The 13,390-nt window shown below is 37.1% G+C and overlaps 1 protein-coding gene across 7 annotated transcripts in view; it reads left to right on the forward strand.

Annotated features, from left to right (window-relative positions):
• Positions 1-13,390, forward strand: part of mbc (dedicator of cytokinesis protein myoblast city) — a 122,568-nt gene that overhangs the window by 34,642 nt on the left and 74,536 nt on the right. For all 7 annotated transcript variants that reach the window (XR_014440952.1, XR_014440953.1, XM_083114517.1 and 4 more), the window contains exons 13-16: positions 1,327-1,514; positions 4,151-4,251; positions 6,618-6,752; positions 9,521-9,700. Coding sequence is in view for 5 of the 7 variants with exons in the window: in XM_083114517.1 (XP_082970643.1) it covers positions 1,327-1,514; positions 4,151-4,251; positions 6,618-6,752; positions 9,521-9,700 (604 nt within the window). In the remaining 2 variants the exon portion in view is untranslated. The remainder of the gene's footprint in view (positions 1-1,326; positions 1,515-4,150; positions 4,252-6,617; positions 6,753-9,520; positions 9,701-13,390) is intronic.

The raw sequence follows: 13,390 nt of genomic DNA on the forward strand, positions 1-13,390 counted from the left end.
TGCCAGCCTACCTGAGTTGAGACACAGGGTTGTTGCAGCAGTAGAGTCGATTAAACCAGACTTGCTAAGTTTAGTGGGGCAAGAAATGAACTATAGGTTGGATGTGTGCCGTATCACGAATGGTGCCAACATTGAACACTTGTAGTAATGTAGGTTATGAAAACAGGGTGGCTAGTCTAGGGCCATGATAAAATTCAAATATAATCCCCGGTTTTCAAGGCAAACTTTACAAATTTCAAAGCTACAAGCACTTGTTTTCTTTAATTCAACCTTACTTATTACTGCCTCTCACCACCCTCCTCCCACACACACAGACTCAAATGTATTAATAATATAAAGCATCTGTGCGATTCCAATGTATCCAAAAAATTTAATTCTAATTCAACGGTATATACTTTTTCTTTAAGGTGAGGCATTTACATTTGCCATTTCACATACTCAGACTAGAAATACATCTACATACACAAGTCACAAATGTTACGGGATGTAGTGATCTACGAAAAAATTAATAATGTACAAGAATTTCAAATTTACCTATCAACTTCAAGATATCTTTTAATACTCTTCCGTTTGTCACATAGATTGTTCTGCAAAGGAAACTAACAAAGCAAAGGGACTGAGAGAATTCTGTTGAACGTCTGATGTATAGGGGCATGCATATTTAGTTTTTGACGAAAACACGAAATGTGAAATCACGCATTCTAATGTTAATTTTTCATGTTTTTGAAAGGTGTGAGGTGCATTTTCCTACCTTGTTATGTTACGAAATGATGCAAAATGAACTGCAAAATGCGAAATAGACTCGCAAACACAAAATTTAGAGTTTATTTACCGATATGACACTTTCTGAAGTTCGAATTATCCTGTGAGTTATGCAATTCATGGAAAATTTATTAATTCTGCTGTAAATGTTTGAGAAGCAAGAATGGAGCCCTTTATGCAGGAATAACCTTAATTATCTGGTAACGACATAAATGTGCTATTAGAAGGGTTAGTTTATTTTGTAATAAGTGCAGTTTTAAAATCAAATTTTGGATTCCACTTTTGATCCATTTTTTTCACTGGTATAACACTGAAATTTTATTTTATTTACTGCTTTTTAACCTGAAATTTTGTTTTTTTTATTTACCAAAAATATGTGCCTCTGATTTAACTATCATATCATTTGACCCTCATTGAAATTAGCAAAGTATATTGTGATCATACAACAGCAATACAGCTGAAACATGTTTGTTACAAAATGTACATTTTTTTCGTGCAGTGTTTTTTCTTTTTAAATATAATTCTTTGCGCTGACAGGTGTGCAATTTTATCTGCATTTTACAGTTGATTTGCTTGGCCTCCTGAACTGGGTGAGCAAACCAGACAGGCTGAAGGACAGTCTGACAGCATTGATGAAGGTTGATGGTGAGGAAGTTGTGAAGTTTCTACAGGATGTGCTCGATGCTTTATTCAATATTCTGATGCAGAATTCTGATTCTGATTTGTATGATAACATGGTTTTTGAATGTTTGGTAAGTTAATATTTTTAATTGATTTTTTTCAAGTGCAGTACATTAAATTCTAGGGATGGGACAATGTGAAATTCCAAGTGGATGCTTCATGGACCTTCTTAATAAATTTATATTAGCAGATGATTGCTATGCTAAAGAAGCTGCATGTTTTGACAATTACTTTATTTTAAAAAGACTTGAATGAAGACTGAATCCATAAAAATTAGGGATGGGCTGATATGAAATTTTGGCTGATACCGATAAAGTACCGATATAAAATTTACAGATACCGATAATCGATATTCTACCGATCCAATATAAAATTAGAAATGGTCCTTGAAGAACCTGAAAGGTTTATTGACCTCCTTAATAAATGTGTGTTTCAAGGTGACTGCAGTGAAAAAGAAATTGCATATTTAGACATTTACTTTTTTTTTCAAAGTAGGGCATGGAGATTATCCATAATTACAACAAAATGGCAGAATTTTACACTAAATTATCATATATTTATCTATATATCGGATCGGTAAAATAATCGGTAATTTTACCAATAAACCGATACACCGATATGCATGTATTGGCCAATAGATAGGGACACTGAATTTTCGCGATGCGCGAAATTGCAAAATGTGAAAAAAAGATGCAATTTTGAACATTCTGGACGTAACTACACCCCCAAGGATGAAATATGCATGAGATTTATTCGTGAAGTAATGCGAAATGTGTGCTTTTCCACGAAATGAACGCTTTTTTGCGAAATAACCGTGAAATATCATCAAATTAAGTAGAAAACATGCAAAAACCGGCAATCGAGTTTGTACGCACAAACTGTGGATTTGTAACAAAACGTTTGCCTAAAGTTTCCTACCACTTGCAGCTGAAGAACGTTTTATCTTCGATCACATCAGGAAGACGCTGCAAATTGGGATTTCCATGCACATAATCTCGGTTCGAAAACTTCGCTCCCTGTCAAACTGCATTCCTTTCTTCCCCCGAATGTCTACTCAACTTCCAGTTTCATTGAACTTGCTAGCTGTAGCAGCAATAAGATTAGTCTGTTTTTTTTTTTCCACTGCTGGTATAAACCGCTGATCTAACATTTTATTTACCGCTCTCCTCAGTTTTTATTTAACATAAATTTGTCTCCCTACCGACAGAGTACCGATTAATCGGTCCCATCCCTAATAAAATTGCACGGAATTATAAGATAATTAAAGATATACCAGATCAGTAAAATTATCAGAAATTTTACTGGTAAACCAATATGCATATATCGGCTAATACCATAGACTACCGATTAATCTGTTCCATCCCTATTAGATTCCATAACAGGACACTTGCTTGCCATAGAACTCCAATACTTCTGTAGTGATATGTCATCGTTCACCATATTTATACCTTATACCTTTTGAATGTAACAATGGATGGAATGGAATAGAGAGAACATATAAGGAATGAATGAAGGTGGTCACTAATGCGAACTAAGATGTTTATGCAATATATTTGAAGAATGACTCTGCTGGTAGCGTGAAAGAAGACAATCAATCCAAATAAACTTACTACACAGGTTTTTGAATTACTGCAACTGATTTTATCAATTTTCTTGTTAAGACATAAGACTAAAGTCTGATGAACCCCCAAGACAGTTTGTGAAATCTCTTGGAATAATTTGAAAGTCATGGAATATTGAGAGTTAATTTTATATTTATGCATATTGAATTTAAGTCTGGTCTTATTTTTTTTTATAAAATCATTGCATTTAATATTTTTTTTATTTTTGTTTTTGTTTTTTTTGTTAAATAACCACATGTAAAGGGTCTACCAATTTGAATGTCAGAACTTTAAAATTAGATAGAATGAAAACCACAAGTGGTAATATATATTTTTTTATTTTGAAGAGCAAACAATGGCATTAAGTTTTGAACAATATGTTGTTCAAATGTCGTCCTCTGCTTCGGTGGGTGAAGTGGATTCTGAATGTCCAATTTTCCAGCACGTCTGCACACATCACTCAATGGTTCGTTTGATGTTCCGTTTCAGGTCACGAACTGTGCGTGGCTTCGTCTCATAGACCTTAGATTTGACATAACCCCATAGAAAATAATCCAGGGGGGTTAGATCAGATGATTTTGGTGCCCAGTTCTATCGGTTGATTATGTTGACCATAAATTCCTCTCAATGCACGAAATGTCTGTCAAACTGAACATGAATTTTGATAATAAATTCGAATAATTTCTATGCGTTGTTGCATTGTGTATCTCTCCATGATAACTTGCCACAGACTACTGCACACAGATGTCACAGTTCAATCTCGTCATTTCAGTCAGTGTTGCCACAACACACTTTCAAAGTTCTGACGTTCAAATTGGTAGATCCTTTATGTGCAAAGCAAATGTATGTATATATACATTTAATGCTAAGATTTTTCTGTAGTAATTGAGAGCAAAAATGTACAGAATATCAAGAGTTTTTTTTGTAGCTCTATAATATTAAGAGAGTGGTTATGGTACAGTGCTATGAAGTTGGTCAGTAATATTGGCATGCTGTTTTATTTGTCGTGTCAGTTCATCATTATTATGTACACACTAAATTTAGTGATTAATTTATTGCTAAATTCAACCCATATAATTATGAAGATAATGTTTTTCTTTTTCTAGTTGTTCATTATTGGCCTGGTGTCCGATAGAAAGTATCAGCATTTTCAGCCAGTCCTGGACTTGTATATAAAAGAGAGCTTTAGTGCAACTCTTGCTTATAAGTGAGTACACTTATTCTGTTCATTTTCAGTAAGTAGATTGATTTTTTTTTTTTTTTTGCTTGATGATTTAAAATTTAACCAATGCATAATAAGAGAGATATTCCAAATCAAAGGTACATGTTTGTATGCTTAGTGAAATGATGGTTACACGTAATGAAAAGTAGCAACCATTGTTGAAACGAGACTGTATTTTTTCCCCCAAATTCTTTGTCAAAGGAACCTGCAACAACTCTAACCTAATTTATATCCTCACGTGCAACATCTGTGGGAGCTTCTACCTGGGGGAAACATCCACAGCCCTGAACCTCCGCATCAACAACCACCGCTCCTCCACCCAAAACCTGGACTTTGCTGTTGCCATTCACACCAATCACCACAATATTCCTTTTAATGGCTGCTTCCAGGTAGCGATCGTCCACTCCTTGCCCCAATCCACCAACACCTCAATACGTAGAAGATGGGAGAGGGCCTACATATCGACCATGAATGCAACCACACCTCCAGGCCTGAACAAGGCCACCCAGTAACGCCCCTCATCCCCTATCCTCACCCTCACCACCACCTTTTCCCAACTAACCCCCCCCCCCCCCCAACTCACAGTTTTCGACAAGCCAGGCGAAAGAACAAAAAAAATTTTTTTGTGGTACTGTCAACACTTTTTTTTTCTTCGGGACCTGGCAACACTCCAGGTCATGCTTACTCTTCTCTCTAGTCACTTAGTTATACAACGTTCTCTACTCCTGAAGATGTGATATACCATCACGAAAATTTGAATTTTTTCTTTGTCCGGTGAGTGTTTCCTCTCTCCTTTTTCACTTTTTATATGTATATATATATATATATATAAGTGTGTATCTCCTCTCTCTGTGTGTGTGTGTGTGTGTGTGTGGAGGAGGGTGGAATAGCATTTGAGAGAGAGAAATAAAACGGAATTTAAATGAAGATAATTGTGTGATGATTGTAACTGAATGCACTTTATATTAAACGCCAAAGTAAAAATTTACTTTTTTTGTTGGTACATTTTTATGCATATGTAAGTAAAAATAACATTGCAAAGACTGCATTTCTTAATGTATGCATTATACTGTACTTGCAGGGTTGCTACGCATCTGGAAAACAGGGAAATGTCTGGGAATTTGGCTTGTCAGGGGAAAATCAGGGAATTTTGCAGATCTTCTGGAATTTACATGCATTTTGGAGTCTGCAAGAGAAAAAGTTGCAAAATGAACAAGCACTTCACTTCCACTTCTGGATTCTGTTCTTGTGATTCCACTCTCAAAAAAGATTCTGTTTAGAAACTTGTTTCTTTTTCATGATTTCATGATGGTTGTGGTAAACGCGGTTTAAAATTACTTACATGAAATTTAGAAAATATCGCACTTCCGCGTTGCACAGTTTAATGGTTAAATCCTATTAATTTCGAAGATCCACTGTCTTCATTCACAAAAGGGTACGGTGTTTGAAGCGGAGATGGTACCGCGTCACTGCATTGTTTGTTCCCAGGCAGCGGTAGTTGCAATTTCTCCCATTTGGCGGCGCTGGCGTGCACATCCTGGTTTGCGTCGTCTGCTTCCTGTTGTCAGGTGGTGTTGCCGGTTGGGGGCTGGGCCATGTTCTTATGATTCTCAGACTTGTGCAAAATTATGGTTCCTTCGAATTTCTGTAATAAATTTTCACTTTTATAATACTAGATGTTAGGAAGAATATCAAAGTAAAACTTGCAGTCCAGATATCTGATTGATTGATAACTAAAGTACATTGACAATATGATCATAAATATCGGAATGGTTGGTAAAGATGAGATTATCGTCTATTATATTATAGATCTTAGTCTTGTTGGCATTTCCTATAGAGTTCCTATATGCAACAAAAATTTCTCCAGATGCTGTGTACTTCTAAATGTACAGAAGCAAAGCAGCATTTTCTATGACATAAATCTGCCAGAAAATGAAAAATTGTGTATGGTTTATGAACTTTCTCTGTTGTTTTTATAACGTGGAGATCTGTTATGGTGAAATAATGTACCTAGATGCACGTGATTGTAGCACCCATTTGATTCCGATTATAATTTTACATTTTACTCTTCGAATTTTCACGTGTTCTTGTGGGTGTAGAATGAAATTTGCTAAAGAAAAGTGTGAAAGTGAATATTCATAATAACGAACGGATTATATATTTAATTGAAAAACACAAGGTTCAGAAGGAAAAATCATGATAAACATGTCTGGAAAAACTTCATTTTTGTACTGGAAAACCTGGAAATGTCAGGGAATTTCATAGTAAAAAAATCGTAGCAACCCTGACTTGTCAATTAACTTTTTTTTAACTCATTTGTAGTAACTTAATATTGTCTTTTTTTTATTTAGCAAGCTGATCTTTGTTTTGAAGCACCACATCGATAACGCAAACACTGTGGAGGACAAGGATTTACTGCTGAAGGCCATGAAGGCCCTGCAGTATTCCATGAGGTTTATTGTGAGATCCAGGCTGCTCTTCTCGGAGTAAGTTCTAAGAAATTTTGCAATAAAGTTGGATAACTAGAGGCCTAACTTTCAGGGGGGAGGGTGTAGAATCAAACTTGGAACTTAACTTTGGAGGGAGCAGAATCAAACTTGTGACTTTAAGTTTGTAGGGGTGCAGGGTGCAGAATCAAACTGTGAACTTATTTTTGGGGGCAGAATCAAACTTAAAACTTAATTTTAGGAACCAGAGTCGACAAGGTTTCCATCCCATGACAATGTTTCGGTAACTATTCTGCTAAATAACTCTTACATTTTAAATCATAATAAAATAGTCTTTATTACTTTGCTCCTCAGGCCGCTAGAGGTTAACAAACAACTTTTAAATTTAATAACCTGGAAATTTTGGTGCGGCCCTCCCTTTCTACCACCAAGTTACTTCTTTGTTATCACCCATCTTCATCTTCGCAAATAGCCAAAAGTACCAGCAAAATCAATCAATACAGAAGGTTGTTCGTTTCATATCTGACCATTTTTGATGTGTACTCACCTTAAGAGATACCGTGCCGCCACCACCGATCATGTTCTATTGGACCCCCAGCATTGTGGACTATCGCCCTGCATCTCAGTTTCCATTGCAGCAAGCTCCTGTACAGGACAGGCATGGGAATTCTGTCCCACACCTCCCTGCATGCTTTCCATAGACCGTCCAGGGTGCGCGGGCGGCGATGTTGAAGACGACGTTTCAACAGTCCAAATGCGCAAAAATCCATTGGACTGGCATCTGGGCTTTCACAGGAATGTCTTCAAACGGAATGACACAAATTCCTAATTCCTCGGCCATTTCCTGATAAAAACGTAGTGATGTTCTGGCGGTATGACTCGAAGCCTTGTCCATATGGATCATCACCTGGTTCGCGTCCATTCCATACAATTGTGGCATGTCTCTCTGATAGATAGGTGTGAAAGTTGCTGTGCCCCTTGCCGTCAATGTCACGGTATGTGATCGCCCGAATGTGACCACTAGCAGTGAGATGGACATATGATTCATCCATTGTGACAACTTTCTTCCATTTGGAACCCGCCAGGTACTTTTCATACAGTTTCCTGCAGTTCGTCTTACGTTCGGCAATGTGATACAGTAGAAGGTGGTGTACACGGGCCTTCCGCACACACTTCAACCTGAGGCGCTTGCGAATTGTTTTGTTCACAGTTGGTGCGAGGTGAAATCTGTGGGTTATATCACGTTGAGTCGGGAGATTTTCTTGGCACGCCAATCGACGGATCCCCCTTCGCACTACGGGTGGCACTTTGCTTGCAGCCCTTCTCCTGGTGGTTTTTATGGGTGAATGTTTTGCAAGGAGAGCCTGTTGTGTGTAACGGGCCACAATAGCTTTCGCAGTAGTCACCCCGAGTGTTAACCCATTCTGCCGACACTGTTTCACAATGCGTACATATAAAAACAGCATGGAAAAGGGCCATTACGTAACCCTCCCAATACCGGTTGATTTTCGGCACCATTTGATAACATTCACTACCAACACTCACGCACCTACAAGGTCAGACATAACACTGCTCCTGCCAGCAGACCCATAGTTCCAGCATGATACGCCAGGTGGCAGCACCGAATCGAAAATGGTCGGATATAAAGCGAACAACCTCTATATAACAAAACTCTTGGTAAATACAGAGAAACTATTATGCACTTTATCTCTCAGTTTTGCGTATAAGGTGAGCACTATTTTCTCTGTATTTATCCACTACCACATCTCTCATTTCCCAATTATGAAAACTCTCATGTAGAAAAATATAATGTTCTAGCATGTGTAATATAACTATATAGCTTACTTTAGATTGCTGAGTATATATGTTGACAGGAGTCAATAAAAGTATATTCACTGCTGTATTCATCTTCCATCTTAGCACCAGAAATAAAGTATTCTGGTTAATTTTTGTCATGAATGAATTTCCTATTTTGCCACTGCACTTGCAGAGAATTATCGAAATCTTGCCTGTGCGAAGTGTTATTCTATGAAGAATGGCAAATGTTATTTTTCATCATTATAACTATACCTGCCTTGGACCTGAAATATGCTGTTTTTTTGTACCAAAATGTTGGTACTTTCTTCACTTCAATTACAAACAGCTGGTTGTTGCATCGTGCTGTTTGTGTGTTTTTTAGTGTTTTTAACAAATATGTTGCCGGCATGTGATGTAAGAAGTTTTCTACTGTCATATTACACATTCTAATGTTAATTTTTCATGTAGATTTTCAGCGAAAAATGCAGGCTCGGCCAGGACTAATTAATTAATTAAATTAAATTTTCATGTTGCTAAAGAACTGAAAAATGCGAAATAGACTCTTAAACACGAGATTTAGAGTTTGTTTGCAGACTTAACACTTTCTGAACTTTGAATTATCCTGTGAGTTATGCAATTCACGGAAAAATCTGCTGTAAATATCCAAGAATCAAAAACGAACCTTTTTATACAGAAATAAACTTAATACTCTGGTAACTACATAAATGTGCTATTAGAACGGTTATGTTTTATTTTGTAATAAGTTCAATTTTTAAATCAAATTTGAATTATGTTCACAATTTTAAAAACCAAAATGTCATTTTTTACACCGCTTTTGATACTTTTTTTTTCACCGTTATAACATCGAAATTTTATTTTATTTCCCGCTTTTGATTCCGAAATTGACTGTTTTTGTACCAAAATTTTGCTTTTTTTATTTACCAAAAATATGTGCTTCTAGTGATGTGGAATTTGGTAGACTTGGGTGACATCCAGTCCTTATATTCCAGCTTGTACGAGGGAAAAGGCCAGCAGCAGTTTGAGGTGTCTCTGAAGCAGCTGCTGCAGAGCATAACAGGGATGATGTGCTACAACACGGACTCAACTTTAGTGGTTCAAGGAGCCTGCCTTAAGTACCTGCCGTCTACGATTCCTGACATTTTAAATGTATTCGATGCCAAAGAACTAAGGTACGTGTGTTTTGTCATTTGGCCAATTAGATGGTAGAGTATATTAAGTCCATGCTAAACTTTTGGCTTGCACTAGCAAAATCATTTTTGAAAATATCTCTCCTTTTAAAATAATGGTTAATAACCTCATAGTGTCTTGTACAGAGTGTCCCACTCGTAAGGGGCCCCAGAAAAAGTGTTATAAAAATCTTAATAAAAGAGGATATGAAACCAAATTTGTACATGACATACCTTTATGGTTGAGGTACTTTACAAGAAGTGCTGGAAGTGACCTCCCTCCACCTGTATACACAGTTCAATACGGGGCTGCATGTTCGTGAATGTTCTCACGTAACTTGTCGATGTGGCAGCTTTGTAAATGTGTGAAATGTGGCAGCAATGCGGTTCCGCGAGCTGTGTGTGGGTCTCATGTTTCAGTGTAGCGTGGCTTACTGTAGTGACAACCAGCATGCAATTGTTGAGGAACCCCTTCATTCACAGAAGGTGGGAGTGTTCTGTGCATTATCACAGCGGCGCATCATCGGGCCAATTTTTTTTGACACTACTGTCAACAGTGATATGTACCAGGTATTGTTTCATGAATTTGTGAACCAGTTGGATGACGAGGAACTGACACTTGGCTGGAACCAGCAAGATGGGGCAACATGCCGCACGTCTGACGTGAGTATGGCTGCGGTGGAATCATTTTTCCCTGACAGAGTGATTTCAAAAGGATTATGGCCCCCAAGGTCATTTTTCTGTGGGGTCACCATAAAGGTGTGTGTACAAGAACAAACCACGCACCATCGACGAGTTACGTGAGAACATCCGCCGTGAAATCCAGGCAGTCACGCCGAATACTCTGGCAGCAACATTCACGAACATGCAGCGCCGTGTTGAACTGTGTATACAGGTGGGGGGAGGTCACTTCCAGCACTTCTTGTAATGTACCTTCATTTCTCAACCATAAAGGTATGTCATGTACAAATTTGGTTTCATATCCTCTTTTATTAAGAGTGGGACACCCTGTAGCTATGGCATTAATTAATACTGTATTGGTATCAGCTGATTTAAACATATTGATGTAACTATATTGATATTTCTATAAATAGCCTTTAACTTTGTGCACGAATCTTCCATTTTTGTTGTTATTTTTATGAAGGCAAAGGCATAATTCACACACCCCAGGTTCTTTTTATTTAGTTAGTTATTTTTTTCCCAAGTAAATGCCTGAAACTTTTTTTTTTCTCAAAGCAAGATCCATTGGAAACACCTGGTGATATACATTAATTATGGAGATGAATGAACCACATTGCTTAAAATATATTGGCCCTTCTTTAATAATTAGTCAGTAATTTAGTGCACAATAGTTATTGATATTATCACTTTCTCAGAAATAGAATGAATATGTTGTAATATGTGCTGTGATGCTAGGCAGACAGTAGAGCAGCAGATGCTGTTTGGACTATGATAATTAAGTGACATCGCTTCAGAACCAACTTTTGTTAGTGCTCTAAGGAGTGTAGATTTACCTACATTTGTTTCCAGTTGTGTAAAATACATTTGTAGATAAACAGTTTCTTTCTGAATATAGATGTATAAAGCAGAGAGCCAAAATTTAAAGAAAATTGGCTTTTTATTTAGATATTGTGGTGTTCCAAATGTAATAGTTGTGATATTCTACCATGTATAATTATGCAGTGTTATAGGGATAAATTTATCTAAGTTACATGACTTTCTAAACCATTCAGCATCCTTCCCAATGCATATTTAGAATTAACTTATGGTGGGTTATGAATGGTGTGTTGAGCACATCATTTTTCATGAATAATTAATTTTAAAGATTCTCAGAAAATAACTTCTTACACTACATGCTGATTAGAACTGTGAAAACCTGGTCCATATAATCAAACAGCACACAAAGGGGTAAAAAATATAAGAAATGATTACTGACTTCCCACTGATGTTTCTAAGATAAACATGAAGAAGGTAAACAGGTATTCAAGCACCATGCTTCATCTATTCGCCTTACCTGGTTTCATTCTCCATTTTTATCTTAATGCCGGTGAAAATGCAAATTTTTTTAAAAAAATTATGGACCTGGTTTCACACCAGTAAGAAATTTAACATAGAATTTTTGGTGTGTTTGAACATTCTTGCTATAGTAGTAATTTTATCACTGTATAATCACGGGTGCAATTTCTGTCACAGCATTTCACTGTGTTCAGTATATCAATATCATCATGATACTGATATATAAAAGCCATTTGGCAAGAAAAATTTAGCTTTCTTATTACTTCTATAAAAAGAAATTACATACATTTTTCTTTATGGCAATTAGAAATTAAACTTTGTTATCTTCCTACATGTGGTTTATCTTCTCAATTTCAAATAAAATTATAAATTCTGTAAAAAGAGATCAATAAATTAACTCATTTCCACCACAGTAAAACATTCAGAAACAATAAAGAAAAATGTTAGAAAATACTCATAAGTCCAGAGCCATCTATTGTTCACCATTGCAATCCATATCCCAACATAGCAGCGATTTTTTTTAAAAAACCTATTTTATTTCAAATTATTCAATAATAAGGCTCGGGTACCCTTTTCTACACCCTCGATTTTTCACACATTTCAAATATTCTCGTTACGAAAATTAGTTCTTCATAAGAAACGATGTTTCTAAATAGCGCGGAAAGTAATTTTTTTAGATCTACGTGCTAGGAAACTTACGTTTTTCAATATTTAGATTCCTTATGTAACGTCGAAATGGTTTTGCAGGGATTTGATCATGGCGCATCTTAGATTCATGTCACAGGCGCACGTCTGAACATTTTCTTTTTCTTCTTATCTTTGACTTTTGCAATGGGATAATTTGCAATTTTTTCTTGTTATGAATGACTTGTGCAATGGGATAATTTGCGATTTCAATATGTTATTTATGTAATTTATTGGCGGATTGGATATTTGAGACATTGCAATTGTTTTGTGCGACTTTAGACATTGGAATTGATTTGTGTGACATTGAATTAAGACAAAAGGACTAAATATGAGATTGACACACGTTCAACGGATGAAGGACATAGAGGACTTTGTTCGACGAGACATACGGGACATTGTGATTGACTTACAGGGAGATGGTCTGCTGCCCCACGAACCATTGGCGCTAGGCCCACGAACCATTGGCGCTAGGCCCACGAACCATTGGCGCTAGCCCCACGAACCATTGGCGCTAGCCCCACGAACCATTGACTCTAGCCCCACGAACCATTGGCGCTAGCCCCACGAACCATTGACTCTAGCCCCACGAACCATTGGCGCTAGCCCCACGAACCATTGGCACTAGCCCCACGAACCATTGGCGCTAACCCCACGAACCATTGGCGCTAGCCCCACGAACCATTGACGCTAGGCCCACGAACCATTGCCCTTAGCCCCACGAACCATTGGCGCTAGCCCCACGAACCATTGACGCTAACCCCACGAACCATTGGCGCGTGGATAGGTTAGTTCAGTTAGGTTGAGATCGATAGTTAAAATTTGGTGTCGTGTTAGTATCACGATCTAGAAATTGGAAATAATTGCGAACCATTTCAAACGACAAAATTTCAACTTTAAACGGCTGTACAGTCGTAAATACTTCTTTCCGCGCTCCAATTTTTTGTTATTCACAAATAGGATCAAATAATGTTCATAATGAAAAAAAAAAAA

Source organism: Lepisma saccharinum, chromosome 29 (genome assembly GCF_977018435.1).
Source record: "Lepisma saccharinum chromosome 29, izLepSacc3.1, whole genome shotgun sequence".
In the NCBI taxonomy this organism is placed as follows: Eukaryota; Metazoa; Arthropoda; class Insecta; order Zygentoma; family Lepismatidae; genus Lepisma; species Lepisma saccharinum.